Raw genomic sequence first — 17,115 nt, forward strand, 5'->3', positions numbered from 1 at the left:
TAGTTCTTTAAAATCAACCTAGGACTTCACTTGATCTTTTTTTGCATTACTATAAGTAAAAATTACTGTAAATTGTAACTCAGTAATTCTATTGATATGTGAGTCAGCAGCCACAATAAACCCTTCAAAAACCTTATCTGACGGGGTGCAAATAACAGTAATTGTTGAGTAATATTCACTGAAATTCACCTTTCTTATGGCTTTGCAAAAAGGTTATGAAATAGCCTGCTATTTGCATAATCATTTTGTTTTAAAAAATACTATGTGGTGAGGATTTAAGACCCACATGAAAAAGAATGAGAAACTACTGTAATCTCCAGTGAATTGGCACTTCAGCCTAAATGAAAGTCAGAAATGGGGGAAGACAAGCATAGGGATTATTTGTAACACGCTAGAGTTGGGATGCAACAATATGAACAGTAATACATGGTTGACTTTTGTCCATGTCCCTGGGATTTAGGACCAATGAAGATATTAATCTCCTTATATTTGTGGATAAAGTCATAATTAGGAGCTAACAGAGGAATGCCAGCTGTACGCCAAAGACTCTCACTTTTGGTTTTAAATGAATCAATACTTTGCCACTGGGGGAAGGTGACTGCAGCAGGCTTGGTGATGGGGAAGGGCTGGGGTCCAACAGTGGAAGACACAATGTGGAAGAAGGACTATCACAGACAGCAGTACTTAGACTTGCTCCAGAAAAGCTTTGGAATTGCTGAGCTAAGGCACATCTTTTAGAAAAATGAATCCTGTTGATCTGAACATAGCTGTAGTGGACAGTACTCCCCGACCTAGCAAATCGATCCAGCAGATGATTAACCCGACAGTCCAAAATGCACACTGCTGCAAAAGAGACAATCTGAGACAGACAGAGAGCCAGCAGGTCCAGACTCTCTGACAGATGGATGCAGCAAGCCTAGAGCTTATTTTGTTAAGACAGAAATTGTATTTTTCTTTGTAACTCTCAGCACATCTTTCTCTTATCCAAGAATATTCTTTCTTCTGTGTAGTTCAGCAATATTAGTTAAGTAGCAGAACATTAGTGAGGCCTACACATATTAAATCAGCTCTGATGGACAGTCTGTGCAATGCTTTGTTCCCTGCTCTCCAGGCTTCCTGCCTCTCTAGGACTGGTTCCGCATATGAAATATGCAACCATTGCTTAAAGTGGCTTAAATTTCAGTGCTTAAATTTCAAATATTTATGGAGATACAAAGATAACATGTTATTTTATCACTGTTTAAATTCCACCACACCTAATGCGTCCAAATTTTAAAAAGAGAGAGAGAGAGAGAGAAGAATAATTTGATGAAAAAAATCAATTTGCCCATAAAATGAGTAATGGGATTCTGTATCTCTCTTCGTCTACACAGTCTACACACACTATTGATGACACTTTAAAATCCTGATTTAATCGGCTTTTCAGTGTCAGTTTTTATTTGTATATTAATATCACAACTGAAATGAAAACTCAAGAAGCAGAAAACAGCTACACATGTTCGATGTTATATGTGAAAGCCTTAGATATTTAGCAACTTCTTTGATGCTTTGATCTCTGAAGAAATCTTACTAAAATTATGATCAAAAGAATTTATATTATTCCAAGTACTTAAAACGAATGATCTTAGGGCAATAATCAGTATTCTGTTTAATCCTTCACCCTTGGAATCCATTATTGCTAAGCACCTCAATCTGATGGGAGTTACATTTACTTAGGGATGATATTCTCCTAAAACAGAATTAGAAGTAACACAACCCTTCCAACCCTTCCAACTTATATGAAGAGCTAGGAAGAATTGGATTTTGTTCTTCTAACTAAAAAGCGGTCTTTGAAGATGTTTTTCAAATGTACATAACTTAAGAAAATTGGTATGCAGCTCATTATAAGTGTTCTTTTTTTTTTCCTACAAAGAAATAGAATTTCCAATACACAGCTACTTTTAATTTAATCTATTGCTATTTCCTATTGTCAGTGTTTACAGAGGACTATTACACGGATATATCTAATACTTATAAAGTAAATTAACACTCTATTTGATAACATACAAAGGCAGATAAATAATAAATTATCCTTTTCATCAATCTGACCACATAATGTCTATTTCACTGCAATACCAATTACTGCATCACACTGGTTGCTATAACCCCCCACAGCAAATTAAATCAAACAGTGTGATACAGAAATCCTTAAGCTGCAGCCTACAGAACATAAGAGCCAAGCCAGATTTAACAAAAATGCTAATTGCTAGTTAGATTATGGATTTATCACCAGTTGTTGATGAGAGGTAAGGGAGGGCTGTACTTTTGCAGGAGCAAATAAGAGATCAAACCATGACTCCCTGTCACAGACAGTCTTAAATTCCTGCATCCTGACTAAGCAATTCATTTTCCCATTTTACCTGTGCAGATTATTTTTCTTCTTGTTCATCCCACCTACAAAGGTGGACTTTAATCTTCCAGTTTTTTTCTACAAATAGTTTATATCCCCATGCTCCGTCACTCTTTAATGGTGAAGGATTACGAGCAGACTAATGTGCAAACACATCTGACTGTGAACACTCTGTTGTAAGCATTCTTCCAAGTTGACAAGAAAACATGCCTACATTAAATGAAAATCAATCTCTGTTAAATCTGTTAGCTCCAGCGCACTTGGACTAGCTCTACCGTAGGAACTCACTAAGAGGGTGTGCTGAAGCAGTAAGAGCACAGAATCATGCAGTTAGCTTTGAAAGGCTGCAGATCTACTACTAGGACTGCAAGTGCATCTGGGAGAACACAAACAGTTGATAGAGGCAGAGAGATTAATCTTGCATCTGACAAACTCTTTGGTAGGTATCCGTCCTTTGGGGCTGAAGCGCCTGAGAATAAGGCTCAAGGAAATGTTTTCAAAGGGGCACAGTTGATTCATCCTGGAGTGCCTTCTGTCCTGACTTCAGCATTCTGTGCAGTTCAGTTACCACGTGGTTATAGACCCGTTTTGTCTTTTCATCTGTTTGCATCTACACCACTGATGACCATGAACCTGCACAAACATCACGATACTCCTCCAACACAGTGATACCATGGGACTCCAAAATGCCCTCACACAGCTTGACTCTAGGCACAAGCTTGATGTGAACAGTGGGGCTCTATGTCCCTGGGACACCAGACCACAGGACTGTTAATCAACCACTACAGGACAACATACAGGAATCAGAGCAACTTCCAGAAAAATAATTTTGTCTCATTAGAGTTAATAATCCAGCTGGCACAACAAAATCTCTGGATGCTTTTAGTAGCAGGCCCACCCCATGACTCTTTCAAGACTCTGATTCTCGGGATGCGTAACATGAGAAGCAGTACCACCTCGTGTTTCTAGCTTCAGCTCTGCCATCAGACCCAGTGATAAAATGCTGATATCTCTAAAAGTTACTTACTTGATTAAAGTGCTGAAGTTTATCAATTAAATTACTGATGAGGGGGTCTAGTCCTCTGACTTTCAGTTCTGGATTATTAATTTGTGCCTTCAGTCCACTGGAAACAACTCTGCTGGTGTAACTGAAAAAAAAGAAGAAAACATCAGTGACTGGAACCACATCCATCAGAATCAAAAATCACATTGAAGGGAACATACAGAAGTAAATATTCTGTAAATGATAATAGAAATTTGTAATAATTATTTATGGTTTTAAACACACCAAACAAGAATAAAATCAGTTTCTTGTAGTATAATCACTTCAGACTTTTCAATTCACAAACAAACATCAATTTTATAAACCACAGAGGTTCCTTTCGTTCGTATTTTAACATTTGAACCTTTATAACCACCATTCTCATGTTCATTCATGAAACAATGAGTGCTGATAGCTTCCAAAAAATCTTTCTTCCATAATCACAGAAACACAGGGGACTTAAGAAATAAACTAAGTATCATGACATTGAAGTAAAATCAAATAAAATGGCAGCCTGATTTGGAAGAAATTCTTAATGAGAGACTGAGATTGGACTTTTCTTGCTATACAGTTTATAATCAAACTCTCTGGACACACTGTAAAGCAGCATCTGTTACTATACCAGGGGTCTTCACCATGCCTTATCCATACTATCAACCTCCTCATAAAGTATCCATGTGCAGGAATTCTCTCTAGCCAAGTCTTGCTTCATTTGAGGAGCAGCAGCTGTTCTCACAACATAACGACCTCTCTGTTATCAGCAATCTTCTCTCACTGAGTGCTGACTGTTAGTTACTGTCAGTATCCAATACACTGTAGCGTAAAAACCAAATTGGTCTGGGCTTCCATCCATGTACTCTGATGGGTAAAATCCCAGGGCTATCCAAGCTTGGCCTCTACTTCTGAGCATGTCTTTAACACACTTGAGGAGGTGATGTCATCTCCACGTGTACACTTAACCCAGTGCTTCCTGGAAGCTTCTACATATTGACTAGAGAGTGGATCTGTTCAAGTATGACTTAAATTCAAGCCATCCACAGTTCACTGAAAATACAAGAGAGATACGGAGCAACTTTTTTTTTTTTTTTTTTGGTGAGTCAAGTTTTTGAGGGCTCTGTGTAACCACCATTATTAGTTTGGCACTCATTTGTCACAAAGCAGATCACAGATGTTTGCACGACCAGTAAGGAACTGGAGAAGAGCCTGTTCCCAAACCCAGCTGTCTTAGACTGTCACACATGCCTGGGAGGAGCCCGTTAAGATGCCACACTGGCATCTTTACCTAACTCAGGTAGGAATATAAGCTGCTCTCCTTTGGACAAATGCCAAGAGAAACATCCTGCTAGATCTATCGCTTCAATCATATCTACAGATCTTCAATAGCCCAGGTGTTCCATCAGTTAATTCTTCATTAAGACCAACTTGTGCTGAAGCTGAGGACAGCACTTCCAAGATGAAAAAGTGTCCAAATTCTTTCTTTTTTCTCTGGCAGGGAGAGAGCTAGATCTCCAAATGTATTTTTGTTTCATCCTAATTTCACCTAGGATGAACAACAAATTTAATGCAAACTGCTGGCAAAGCATATTGCAGTACACTGCTGTTGAAGGTGTTGTTTAAAAAGAGAAAGAACTGAGCCAGGTCCACCTTTTCAGTAAACTGAATAAAGTTCACTCCTCTCAGGAAAAAAAATAAAAGGTTTTAACAAAGAACTGCAAAACAAACAAATAAGCAAAAAAAAATATGTATTTTTCATTAATAGCTGGACAGTAATGAGAAAAGGACAAACATTAAGGAAAATGTATTTCAGTAAGTTATAGGTTTATGTTCACGGAGCCTTTTAAAGGTAATGTTCTAAGTTTTCTTGATGTGTAACTCAGAAATGTAAAATAATCCAGAAGTATAAAATTTCACAATGCAATGGCATGTGCAAAACGATGGCCGGATTCTGATCTTATAAGCAGACTCAGGCAGCGAGACCAACGTCCAAAGGAACAACCCAGCTAAGGCAAGAGTGGTACGGACTGTATCAACCCCCTTAAGGGTTCGTTTGGACAACAGAGGAAATGGCTCCACCTTAATACACCTTTAGCTTTACCTTTACTGACAGATCAGACTACAGGCTGAATACTCATTGCTGTTAATTAGGTGACAATACATGGTTACCACTGCAAGTGTACAGGAACAAGTGAAACAGCTTTTAGAGATCATCCTATTGCAGTACAGAAGAAATTCAGATTAATGAGTCAGCTCATGGTCCCCACCAGTCTGTTCAGTGATTCTCTGAGCGCATTGCTGTGCCTAATCAGAAGCTCAGCAACAGGAGCAAAAAGCAAGGGTTTACCTTCTCATACTCTTGACTGGTCTCCATTCAAACCCTGGTTAAAGTTATAAGAAGTTCTCTAGAAGCTTTAGTAATTACATTTCTGAATATAGAACTCAGAATTGCTTTTTCTCTGTTGCTGTTGTTGTTGTTATTATTGCCATTATTATTATTGTTTGTATTGTTTCTTTGGCAAATCATACTCTTTTTTCTCACCTTGTGAATCACAAGACTCCATAAAATGCCTCTAAGTGGTATTACAAACCTACAGCATGGCATGGAGCCTGCATAAACATGAATGATTCAGAGCCAGCAGCAGCATTAATGCCAGAGTCCTTCAAGGGACCCAAAATATGGAAAGTCAGTCTCAGTCAACCCACTTACATTGCTGTTGCTAAATACATACCCTCTTTTACACACATTTTATCAAGAAAATGGAACCATTTTCTATGAATGAGTCTATAGTCCACCAAGACAAAGGGGATACTCATATGCTTCAAGTTCCATCTGTGCTTAAGGACTTCGCCTTTAAAGCTCTAGAGATATGCATAAATTACGCACAGATAATTCCACTGTCCAAATTGCTTGCAATTAGATTTATGACGTCGATTACCAAAATTTCAGATGTCAGAGAAAGCATGCATGAATTATGTGAATTGTGCATCATTTCCCCATATCCTCAGTCTAGCAGAGCTTCAGTATGGCAGCCACTGAACATTCAGCTGCTAACAGAAGGCTCCAGGACGTCAGAGCTGGCCTGGTGGTGGTCTGCAATGTGACCTGCATGGCTGGCGATGCCCAGAAAACCAACTGCAGACCTTTGGCAAAGGGACGTAGATGTAACCTCTTCACCAAATGATGTGAAGAGAGGCAGAAGACCTACTTGCAGTGCACAGCAAAACCAGCTCTTGAGTTTCCTTCTAATAACCCACAGGCTCTGCTAGCCTTGTGTGTTCTTACTACTGAGCGATCACTTCTGTAACAAAACCAAGCTCAGAAAGACTCAGATGAACTGAAAAATGGTGAGATTCAGAGGAGATGGGCTACAATTCTTTATCAGGGACAGGGCACAGAACTGAAGAAGAATCACCCAGCCAGTGAGAATGGAGAAATTCCTCCAGTCTATTACAGCCAGGAACCAAGACTGCACTAGGAAAAGACATTGTTCATACCCATCTGACCCGAACTACTACCTTGCAAGCAGTGACTCTTCCTATCAGCGCTGCAGCACGCCAAAACAGTTTGGAATAAACACTATACATTTCCCGAAAGATAATCTGATTATTTCACTTCTTTGCACTATCTAAAGCATTTTTTTTGTTGACATCAGATCCTGAATTACTGGAAATGTACATTAAGTAGGAGCAGGAATTGGCTTGCTTTATTTAATAACCTGCAATTTAACTGAAATATTGTAGTACAGAATTGTTAACTCTGGTTACTGCTCTAGTACTTTATTCATACTAGACCCAGAAATGTCAGTAGGAACGGTCAGGGATGATATAAAAATATTGTCCCTGCAACAATCCTGAAAGTAGCCATTACGTTAGAGCCCAAGGACAGCACGTACAGGTAGAATTCTCTTCCATACCCTTAAGATTCATGCCAATGTTATACCACTAATCATTTGGGCAAAGCTATGATGCTTTAAAAAGCAAATAAACACACCCCTCAAACCTCACTTCACAGCATTTCAGAAGAACAGTTTCAATAATTTTATATCTTAGCTAATATAGCTGCTTGCAGGTTTACAAAAGGGTGAAAAGTGAAATGCTATGTACACATGGGATTGTATTTCAACTGAAGATACACATTTTTATTTTCTAAATAAACATAGATAAACTAGGAAACTTGAGTCTAAACATTTTTTTAAAATAAAACCAGATGCTGTTCTGAAACGTTGTGTTCTTTTTAATTTCTAATAAGAAAAGGGATTAAGGTACAGGATTCTCTCAAAGACAAATAGGCCTTTTTAAATAGTTCAATACTTTAAAAACAACATCCAAAATGGAAAGGACTTCCAGTTCCAGGCAAACCACTGCAGGAGCTGCATTAGGGATAGATCTAACTAGCAGCTGTATTTAGCCACAAAAGCCCAAGGAACAGGGTGCTGTTTTCATACCACTTCCTCCCCCGCTCCCTACAGTACACAACACCAGTCTGGATAAAAGTGTCTGATAAAGCTCTTATCAGAGCTTTTCCAAATATTATTGATCAACCTCCAGCTGGGAGACTGCTTCCATTACTCCACTTTCCTTGGGGTGTTATTACCCTCCGTTGTGCCACTAGGCACCCCGGTGCTTTGATGCGGTGGCTAATGGCCTGTCCTTTTCCGGAATGAAGTCAGCTCCAGCGTATGTACTCACCCCAGGGATTAGAGAGCAAGGCACCACACCAAACATCATATGCTCTGCACCAGGCACTGAAAATTTCAGAATAATCTATACCGGAAATTCAGGATGCCCTGATCTTCATCTGAGTATAATTCTGCTAATTTTAGCTCTCTTTCCTCTAACTGTGCATTTGGCCCAACATAGCTGCTTGAGAGTCATCGTGATTCTTATTTAATTGTGGGAGAAACTGAACATCTAACATCACAAGGCAAACCTGAAAATCTTGGCCTCACACTCTGTTCAGAAGAATCCATGAATTTCTGTGAACATGTCTACAGGAAAGAAATTGCTCTTATGAAATAGTTTGTCCTACAGAGTTTCCATACATATAAAATAAGAATAAAATACATTGGCTACAAAATGAATGATACATTTGCTGAGTTTTTTTCTCACTTGTTGACCACATTTTTTGGATATAATTATGCACTACATATCACCAAGGAAAAAATCTTGGAACAAGTATTTTTCAAAATCTAGCATACATTTTTTCACCAGTTTTGTTAGTACTACTTGAATAATTCTGCTGTGATCGCCAAGGCTGAAATGGCAACACAACAGCTTTCTGAGACATACTGGTAAGCTCAAACAAGTAGTGACTGAAAGTACTGGTCTGAAACTCACATTATGCCATTTATTTCTTTGGAGTTATAAAAATGTGACTGTCCTATTTTCTATACAAAAGTATAATGTATTCTGTACCCCCCTGAAACCTTCTCCACCCAGTAGAAAATCACATTAAAAACCTTCAGACTGTTCCACCTATTAAAAATGTATTTTTTCAGCCTTCTAAAAAATCAACAGCTGTCCAGCAGCCTGCTAAAGTGAGCGAAGTCTGAAGAAAGCAAGCCAGTGATTTTATAATCAACAAAATCATAAAACCATTGAAACAAAGCTAGACTTTACAACAATCATTTCACATCCAGCTCTGCTTTTTTTCATCTTTGTGCATAAATTCTTAAACAGGAAAGTATTCTCGAGATATATGTTGCCTGTAAAACCACCCAGAAGTAGCTAGCACTATGCGAATAATGACTATAATGAATTTAAATTATGTCTTTTCAGGCCCATATGTCTGACAGTCAGTCATTCACTGCAGGCTCTTATTTGCTAAAAAAATTCTGAAGTAGCCTGTTTATTTCTGCAACATACTCAACACACTGTCAGAGCAGACACCACCCACCACCACTAAATGACTCAGAGGTTAAAGGGTTAGAGGGGGAGAAGGGAGGAAAGAGCTTTGAATGTGTCATTTAGTAGAAGCAATGAGAAATATGGATAAGCTATTTAACCGGCCTTGAGATCCACTGAACAATTAATTCAGTTACATTAGGCATGGTTCACCAGATGGTGTGTTTTGTCTTATATTTATTCATAATTTGACCCTTGGGCTGGAATGGTTTGCCTGAAATTCAATTATGTGAATCCACTGCATATCTACACCAGGCTGTTGTGTCTCCAAGTTTGTAATTTTTGAACCTTTCTCGTGTGCATGTGACATTCTGACCTACAGGGCTCTGCAAGGAACGATTTTCTCCCAATTCAAAGCAAGCAGAAATGACCAGTAAAAGCAGTGACAAAAAAACTACATGGTTGAAGAACGAGTTTGAAATGATGCATTGAGATTATCAGCTCTGATCCAATTAGCTCTTCTGCCCACACTTCTTCACAAAAGGGAAAGACATGCGGAACATACACCTTTATATTTTTAGACCCCTTGTCTGGTCATTGGAGTTATATGTGACTCAACAATTAGTTTCGAGGAAGCAAAGAAAATGCCATTTTCCTGTCGTTTTCTTGATGCTTAAACCCAGTTCTCCAGGAGGAAGTGCCAGCCAGCAGTGTTCTTTCAGCCAGCTGCCCCCAAGCTGTCCCACGTGCTGAGACTGCTGGTGGTGAGTCCCCGGCCAGCTCTTTCCACCCTCATCATTAAAAGTGACCAACAGGCAGATAGGTAGTGGTTCGCCTCTGAGCAGCTCTCCAAGCGGCACTCCTTGGAAAAATGCCTTTATCGTACTTGTCATTTCCGTCAGTTTAGAAAACCTGGATTATGGTCATTGAACACCTTGGCTGAGAGGTCTCAAAGAAAGGAATGGTCAATCCTTGACACTGTTCTCTAAGAACTACATCATCTTGCTCTAAGTAGTCATAAGAAATTAAACACTTTATTTAGAAAGAAATACACCGTAATAAATTTACTGTCAGATAATCAGCAGCCATGAGGGGCAAAAAAAAAAGTTTGCAGTATTTTTTTTTTGTCTTATAGTTCAGCTCATTTCTACCTAACTATCTTGAATATTCAGTGTGCAAGCACTTTATAGAATTAAATCTTGGAAGATTTCATGACTATAACGATCATTCAGTTAGCGTGATCCATTAGGTCCTCCTGCAACCAGCACCATTAAATTGATATACTCCTTGTTTATAAAAATGGTTTCAGTCAGGCCTCTGCTCATTGCAGAGCTACAGGAAGAGGAGCTAGATTCCACTGAGCAGCTGACAAAGGCCTTCTCTAACAATTAATGTCCTGAGAACACCACTGTGTAAGGGGCCATTTTGGGAACTCTTTCACAGCTCCAGATTTTTCCAAGCCTTTGCATGCAGGACTGGAGGTTTCTGGATGACTGTTGGAAGTCACATCTGTCAACTTGCTGGCTAATCTGAAAATTAGTGGGGCTTGTCTGCTTGGTTTTAAGGGAAAAAAATGTAATTTATGCCAGTGTACAGCCGGAGGAATTCTACCGATGTCAGTGGAGTTACACTAGTGTAAGATGTGGATACATCACATGAGAATTAGACCCTTTCTGCACAAAGAAAATGTTTCTTGTGTTCTTAATGATCAACTGAACACAACTGGAAAAATATTTTCCAAGAAAAAGATCTATCTGTTTAAAAATACCTACATAAAGGGTTCATTTTGAAATGATTAAGTAACTGCCAACAGACTACAAGAAAGCTCAAATCTAGCACATAATGAGCTTAGCTGCCCTGAAGATTTTGTGAAGCAGAACTGACACGATGTGAATATCCTCTCTGCCAGAACTATTCTAATGGGCTTCAGTGGAAGTTGCATAAATAATCTTGTTTATTAGTAATTATGGGAAATGATGAGACAAATACTGTTTGCTAATGGGCTAATTCCCCCCAAAAAATCACAAAGCCAAATAGCATTTTAATATCTTTCTCCTACAGGACAAACGAAAGACCTCCTGCACTCTAGATTATAAAGGCAATTTTAAGACTGCAGGTACAAAAAGAAGTTACTAGAAGGTTTCAGATGACTAGATGATGCAACCCCGTGAATACACGGAAAATCACAGTGAAGAGCAACTTGATGATGGGGTGTACGTGTAAAAGATCTTACCAATAAAATGCGTTTTCATCAGGTTTTCCAGAAGCATGCCGAGTTTCAAAGAATACATGTAAAATGCTTGGAAAGTACTGTAGAAAAGTTATTACAGATTGTAGGTGAAACAGCTTACCTTCTTTTCCTATGTATATGAAAAGTTAACACTACCTTCAAGGCACACTGAAAGCACCAAAGAACTTTGTAGAAGTTAACTGGACAGCCTTTATTGCGTTGAGGGAAGGGAAGTAAGTACTTGTCTGGACTAACATCAGACAGGAAGGCTCTTCAGTTTAAAGTGGAATAACCTTTACAGGACATGCAAATGTCCTTCTTTACTCATCAAAGTGAAAATGAGCCATGAGAATGATACAAAACCAAAAGGTGACAAGCTAATTAGGAACTGGCAGCATAAAGATCACTCCCCATTAAATGGATTTGAGAAACAGAACAGAAAATAGCACAACAAACAAACAGTACACAGTTATCAAAATAACATCTTTGACTGTTCCTAGCAGAAAAAGTAAAGCTGAAACATCTTTTTTTCAGTAACTCCTGGACCAGGGGAGAGCATTCTTGAAGTACAAACAGAAAATGGAGCTAAATCTTGACAGAGAACCTGATTCTGCAGAAAGCAAGTGGGAGCACGACTGCCTAACTTTTTAACTTCAGAGATGGAAGACTCGTGGAAAACCAGACTGACTCAGCATAAAAGAAAATACAGTCTTGAGAGAGGAGAGGACTCGAACTCTTGGAAAAAAAATAAAAGCAGACTAGCAATAAACGTCATGGCAGCAGAGAAAGAATGAGAATCAAGCGGGAGCTCACAGTATTTGGCTGATGGGTCTTTTGGCAGGCAAAGGTGGCAAAGATCCAATTCCCTTCATGGAAACCCCGGGTTCTGATACTTAAAAATCAGGCTTGACATATCCTAGTATACAATAGGACATTTTATGACCTGATCACAGAATTTTTTAGGAAGCAAAAAGGGGAACGTCCTAATTTGTACAGTATCAGACAGATGTCACAGGGAGAAGACCTTGCCTGTGGCTCATTAAAAGCAAGGCAAAACAAAACATAACAAAAAGACATTAATGCTAAGAGGTCAAAATTCCAGCTTTCCTCAGGAGTCAGTTTCTCCAAATACACTTAGATACACATGGCAGATTAATGAACGGCTGACGATAATGAACACACAAGCTGCAGCCCTGGGTGAAGGCAGCGCGGGGCCTGATCTCTGACCCCGGCAGGCTTGGCTGGAGCCCCCTGCCCTCGGCAGCCCTGCTGCTCCTGGCGGCTGGCAGCCTTCCCACGGCAGCCCCGGCGGCACATGGCATGCGGCCGCCTGCTTCCATGGTCCGAGCTACTGCTGAGCCTAGCACGGCAGCGTGGCTGCTGCTGCTGAAAATCACTGCAGCGATTTCAAGTTTCTCATCTCTGTTTTTAATGATTGCCGCAACTGTGCTCCGCATGTCTACTTCCACATCCCTTTACCTGCCCTGCTGATTATGCCAACGTGGAGCCAGCTTTGTTTACTTTCTAAACCCTGTTCTTCTCTCCCATGCCAGCCTGAAGCACCTCCTCAGGCTGCTCTTTCTGGTGACTCTCTGCCTACCTCCCCATCTCCCTCACTGCCTGCCTCTATTGCAACATCAGCAAAGCCGACAGCTGCTGCCAAAGCTGACACAGAAACGGCATTTAGCTGGTACTTACTGGACACAGGGAGTAGATCAGATATGTCACTACTAGAGAGAAGGTGTTTTAGTTTTAAACCTGTACGACTCTTACTCATACCAGCAAAAACAAAAAGGAAGTAATCGTGAGGCTAGGTTTGACCTAGGAGCACCTCTGTCACTAGGAGGGACCCATCCTTGCTGAGGCAGCCAAGTCATTAAATGTTAAACCCAGTGCCTGTTAGACCTTACGTCTACATTCAAACCAATCCCCAGCTGCAATCCTTTTCCTTCCTACCTCATGTGAAGGAGGCATTTGGGTCGTGCAGGCCCATACTCTCCTCTAAGCATGTCTTCAAAGACCTGTTGTAGGGCAGGTGAGACTTACTCTTCCTGATCCACTGTCACCTCCCCTGACAGTTTCATGTCCTTACGGATGTCCCTGACCATCATGTGTTCTAAGCATGCACTAATGCATGCACATTTGAACTCATGTCCTTACACAGATTTTCCAAGATTCTTGTAAGGAACTATTCAAGGCATCTCTTATCTGCACCACTGCCTTCCCTTTCTGACCTGGTCTTAATTCCCCTATAGTAGGTGTTTGGCTCTTTAGCCACAGATGGAAGAATAACTGGTCCTTTCTGGCCTGCAGGAGTGTGAGGTCACACTTCCAATCCTTTTCTATTTCCAGGTTAAAAATGTTGTGATTAAGATGGTAGCACTACATTTTAGGTAAGTAAATAAGAGGCCTTCGTAATGTATAGAAAAAGATCAGACCACTGAAGCCTTCCAAATCTCCTGACTCATAGTTTTTAAGCTCCTTCACTTTTGCTTAATCTTTTCCACCAGCAAGACAGCTGAATTCATCATTCCAAAGGACCAAAGCTTTATTCCACACAGAGGAAGAAGTATTTTATTGCAGAAACTGTAAGAGCTACCTGTACAGCTCACCAGCAGATTTATAGATTTCATCCAACTCCTTCCTTCTGCAACTGCCTAACTGGCACAGATGAGGACAATCAGCATTTATTGTTCCCTAAACAGCAAAACACCAACTGACAAAATGCTCTCAGCATGTATTGCTGTCAGTGGGTGAGAGCTATGTGCACCGTATCAGTCTTAGCTTAATTACAGTTATCCCGAAGGCACCCTTGTTGCTAGAATTCCTTACAGATGCACCAAATCCTCTGCCATACCAGTATCACAGGGGTCCGTTGTGAACACACACTTTTTCAGTGCCACCTTCATGGTTTGCAAATGGTTTAGGGAGTTTAGCAGTTTAAATTGTTGCTAGCTTATATCTAACTAAAAGGTCAGTGCAGTAGTTTGGTATTCTAGCAAAAATCATCATTTTGATCCCTCTTGAAAACACTGCAGAAAAAGCTAGTGTTAGCAGAAGGCAAGCATGGTTTAAATCTGGAGATCAAAGGGTCTCAGCACTTGCCCAAGAAAAGTGTTCACCTAGGTCAAGGCTGAAAAGCTCGAGAGTAATGTGGGAAACTGAGCTGCCTCAATTCATGTTTTTGTCGTTAAATACAAAGCATTGTTTTCCTTGCTTGTCTGGTACTTCTCACAAAAATAACTGCACTGGAAGAGAGGTCAAACGTAAAAAGATTTTCCTGTCATCACGAATTTGAAAAAGAGAATATTTATACAAAAATCAATTTACTTGACCTATACTGTTCAATTCTTCTGCTAATGCTGTTGAAGACTTATGTCTGGTTAAAACTGTTCCTTTCCACAACTTAGCTTCTCTTCTACTTGATTTTGCAGTAAGGTCACAATTCTGAGTTCATGATCTTATACTCTGTTGCTAAAAACAGCAACACAAATTCAACACAAGTTTACCGTGGGATTAACTACATCAAGGACCAAATTGTTGGGGTTGTCGGGGACAACATCTAAACACATACTCCATAAAATACTGGGTGGAAGAATACCTATGAAGGAAAATGAGGACAGGGAATCCTATTTCCCTGCTGTAAATGCCCTCCTCATGAAAATCAAAGTGTCACAAAGGCTTTTGCCATAAACAAATCCAGTTCAATCCATGTGAAGCATGATCCCCTTTTTGATAACCACTTGTAAAATGGATGATAGTAAGCAGAAAGATTTATCGGTTTAGTGGGATTTTTCCTTAGTTTGGACTTTTGTTGCACAGATTCCCCTCCTTTACACACCTACAAGAGCTCCAATGCTTTTGTGTTAAATACAGTAAAAATCCTTAGTATAATATTCCCAAGTAGATGAACACAAAGCAGATCACGAGACTCCCTAATACGTAAACTCAAATGCCCTTGCCATCATACATATACACATACGGTCACAAATACACAGCTTTCACTTTTTAGTTCGGAGAGGCAGACTACTGTAAGCAGAAAAATAAATAGACCAAGTAACGTAACATAGAAAGAAATAACCCTAACAGAGCGTTATGCCAAATGTAACAAATCAATTACGCCAGACCCAGTACAGGGACTCAACACAGCCCTCATCTACATAATGCCCAAGTGCACCTGACTTTTTGCCTGTATGTATCATCACAAGTAATCTGTTTGGTAAGAACATGGTATTATTCTCTATTTACATTTAGAGGATGAATTTATGGAACCATCAGCAGAGATCCTAAAAGGACCCTGTTCTATCTAGTTCCCATTGATCATCTAGGCCTAAACAACTTTGTATAATACCTGGAGGGTATTAACGAGCAAGGAACCAAATGCAGCTCTCTCACAATCACCCACCCACTGCATCCTTTGTTCTTCTTGATCCTCCACAGCTCGTAACCACACGAATAAAGGCACACTGATCCGATCAGCCTGTCACCAGCTGCACTGCTGGAATACTCTGGGTACAGGGGCTTGCTTCAACTTTCTTCTTGGCACTCTCGATACCTTGGAATGAATGCAGAATTCATGGCTGCACTCCCAGCACAAGGCTAAGGAGACACTTGCCACGGTCAGGATGTACCCACAAGCCAGCCTGGCATGGCTAAGGAGAGATGAATCCTCACTAGTCCGCAGGAGGCCTTACAAGGAGCCTTTTAAGGAATGCTTCACAGGGAACACGCATGAGCACCTAACTGCATGGCTGCAGCAGTTTTCACAGCAAGGCAAAGGTTTGGACCCATCGAACAGAATGTTCTTTTTTCTGTGGATTTTAGGTGCTCGAGTTTTCCATTTTTTTTGGATTTTCAGAGCTCAAGTGTGACCATCCTTGGTTAAGAAAGGAGCTGATAGCTTCCGGTAGTTGCCGTGGGCCTGGCAGACAGAGTTGTTGCCTCCACCTCAACAGCTGCCCTGAACTCTGTATTTTTTTCAACAGAGCTTCTGCACACCACACTGGAGCTGGCACCAGGCAGCCAGGGAAATATGTACCTGCCTCTGCTTGGCCATAAGGAAAGGCTACAGATATCTGGAGAAAAAACAACAAGAGGACTGACTGTTTTCCAGCTCAAATCAGCAAAAGAAAAGACAGGAAGTCTCTCTCTCTCTTTTTAGATGCATATGGTATTAAAGAACACAGAGAACCAAAGTCATTTTGAACACAAGACAAAAGGAATGAGAAAATAGCAGGCAGTTTGTTGTGGCACAGCCATCAGCTACAAAGCACCACTTGTTATCTATGTGCTAAAAATATGATGATGATTAATAGCAAGGACGAAGGAAAAAAACAAATAATACACGGAAGAATAAATGATGTAACAATATTAAAAAAAATAGGGTACATGTGACATTTCAACATTTACAATAGGATCTGAATAAGCCTCAGCTGTCTATAGCATCATTCATCTTTGAGGTATCCTACAGAACTTTGTAAAGAGGCGGGTTGGGCTGGTACTGCTGCGGCTGGCAGAGCAAGAAACAGGCATTAGTCACTAAAAACAGCCCACAAACAAGTATTGGGGCTGGTTTTTCAGTACAAGAAAAAACTCAGCAAGCCTATAAAGCAT

At 40.1% G+C, this 17,115-nt stretch overlaps 1 protein-coding gene across 3 annotated transcripts in view; it reads right to left on the bottom strand.

Moving 5' to 3' along the window:
* Positions 1 to 17,115, bottom strand: part of LOC118247058 (glypican-5-like) — a 378,790-nt gene that overhangs the window by 149,852 nt on the left and 211,823 nt on the right. For all 3 annotated transcript variants that reach the window (XR_007708644.1, XM_035544740.2, XM_035544741.2), the window contains one exon: positions 3,417 to 3,537. Coding sequence is in view for 2 of the 3 variants with exons in the window: in XM_035544740.2 (XP_035400633.1) it covers positions 3,417 to 3,537 (121 nt within the window). In the remaining variant the exon portion in view is untranslated. The remainder of the gene's footprint in view (positions 1 to 3,416; positions 3,538 to 17,115) is intronic.

The sequence above is a fragment of the Cygnus atratus genome, chromosome 9 (assembly GCF_013377495.2).
Source record: "Cygnus atratus isolate AKBS03 ecotype Queensland, Australia chromosome 9, CAtr_DNAZoo_HiC_assembly, whole genome shotgun sequence".
Taxonomy (NCBI): Eukaryota; Metazoa; Chordata; class Aves; order Anseriformes; family Anatidae; genus Cygnus; species Cygnus atratus.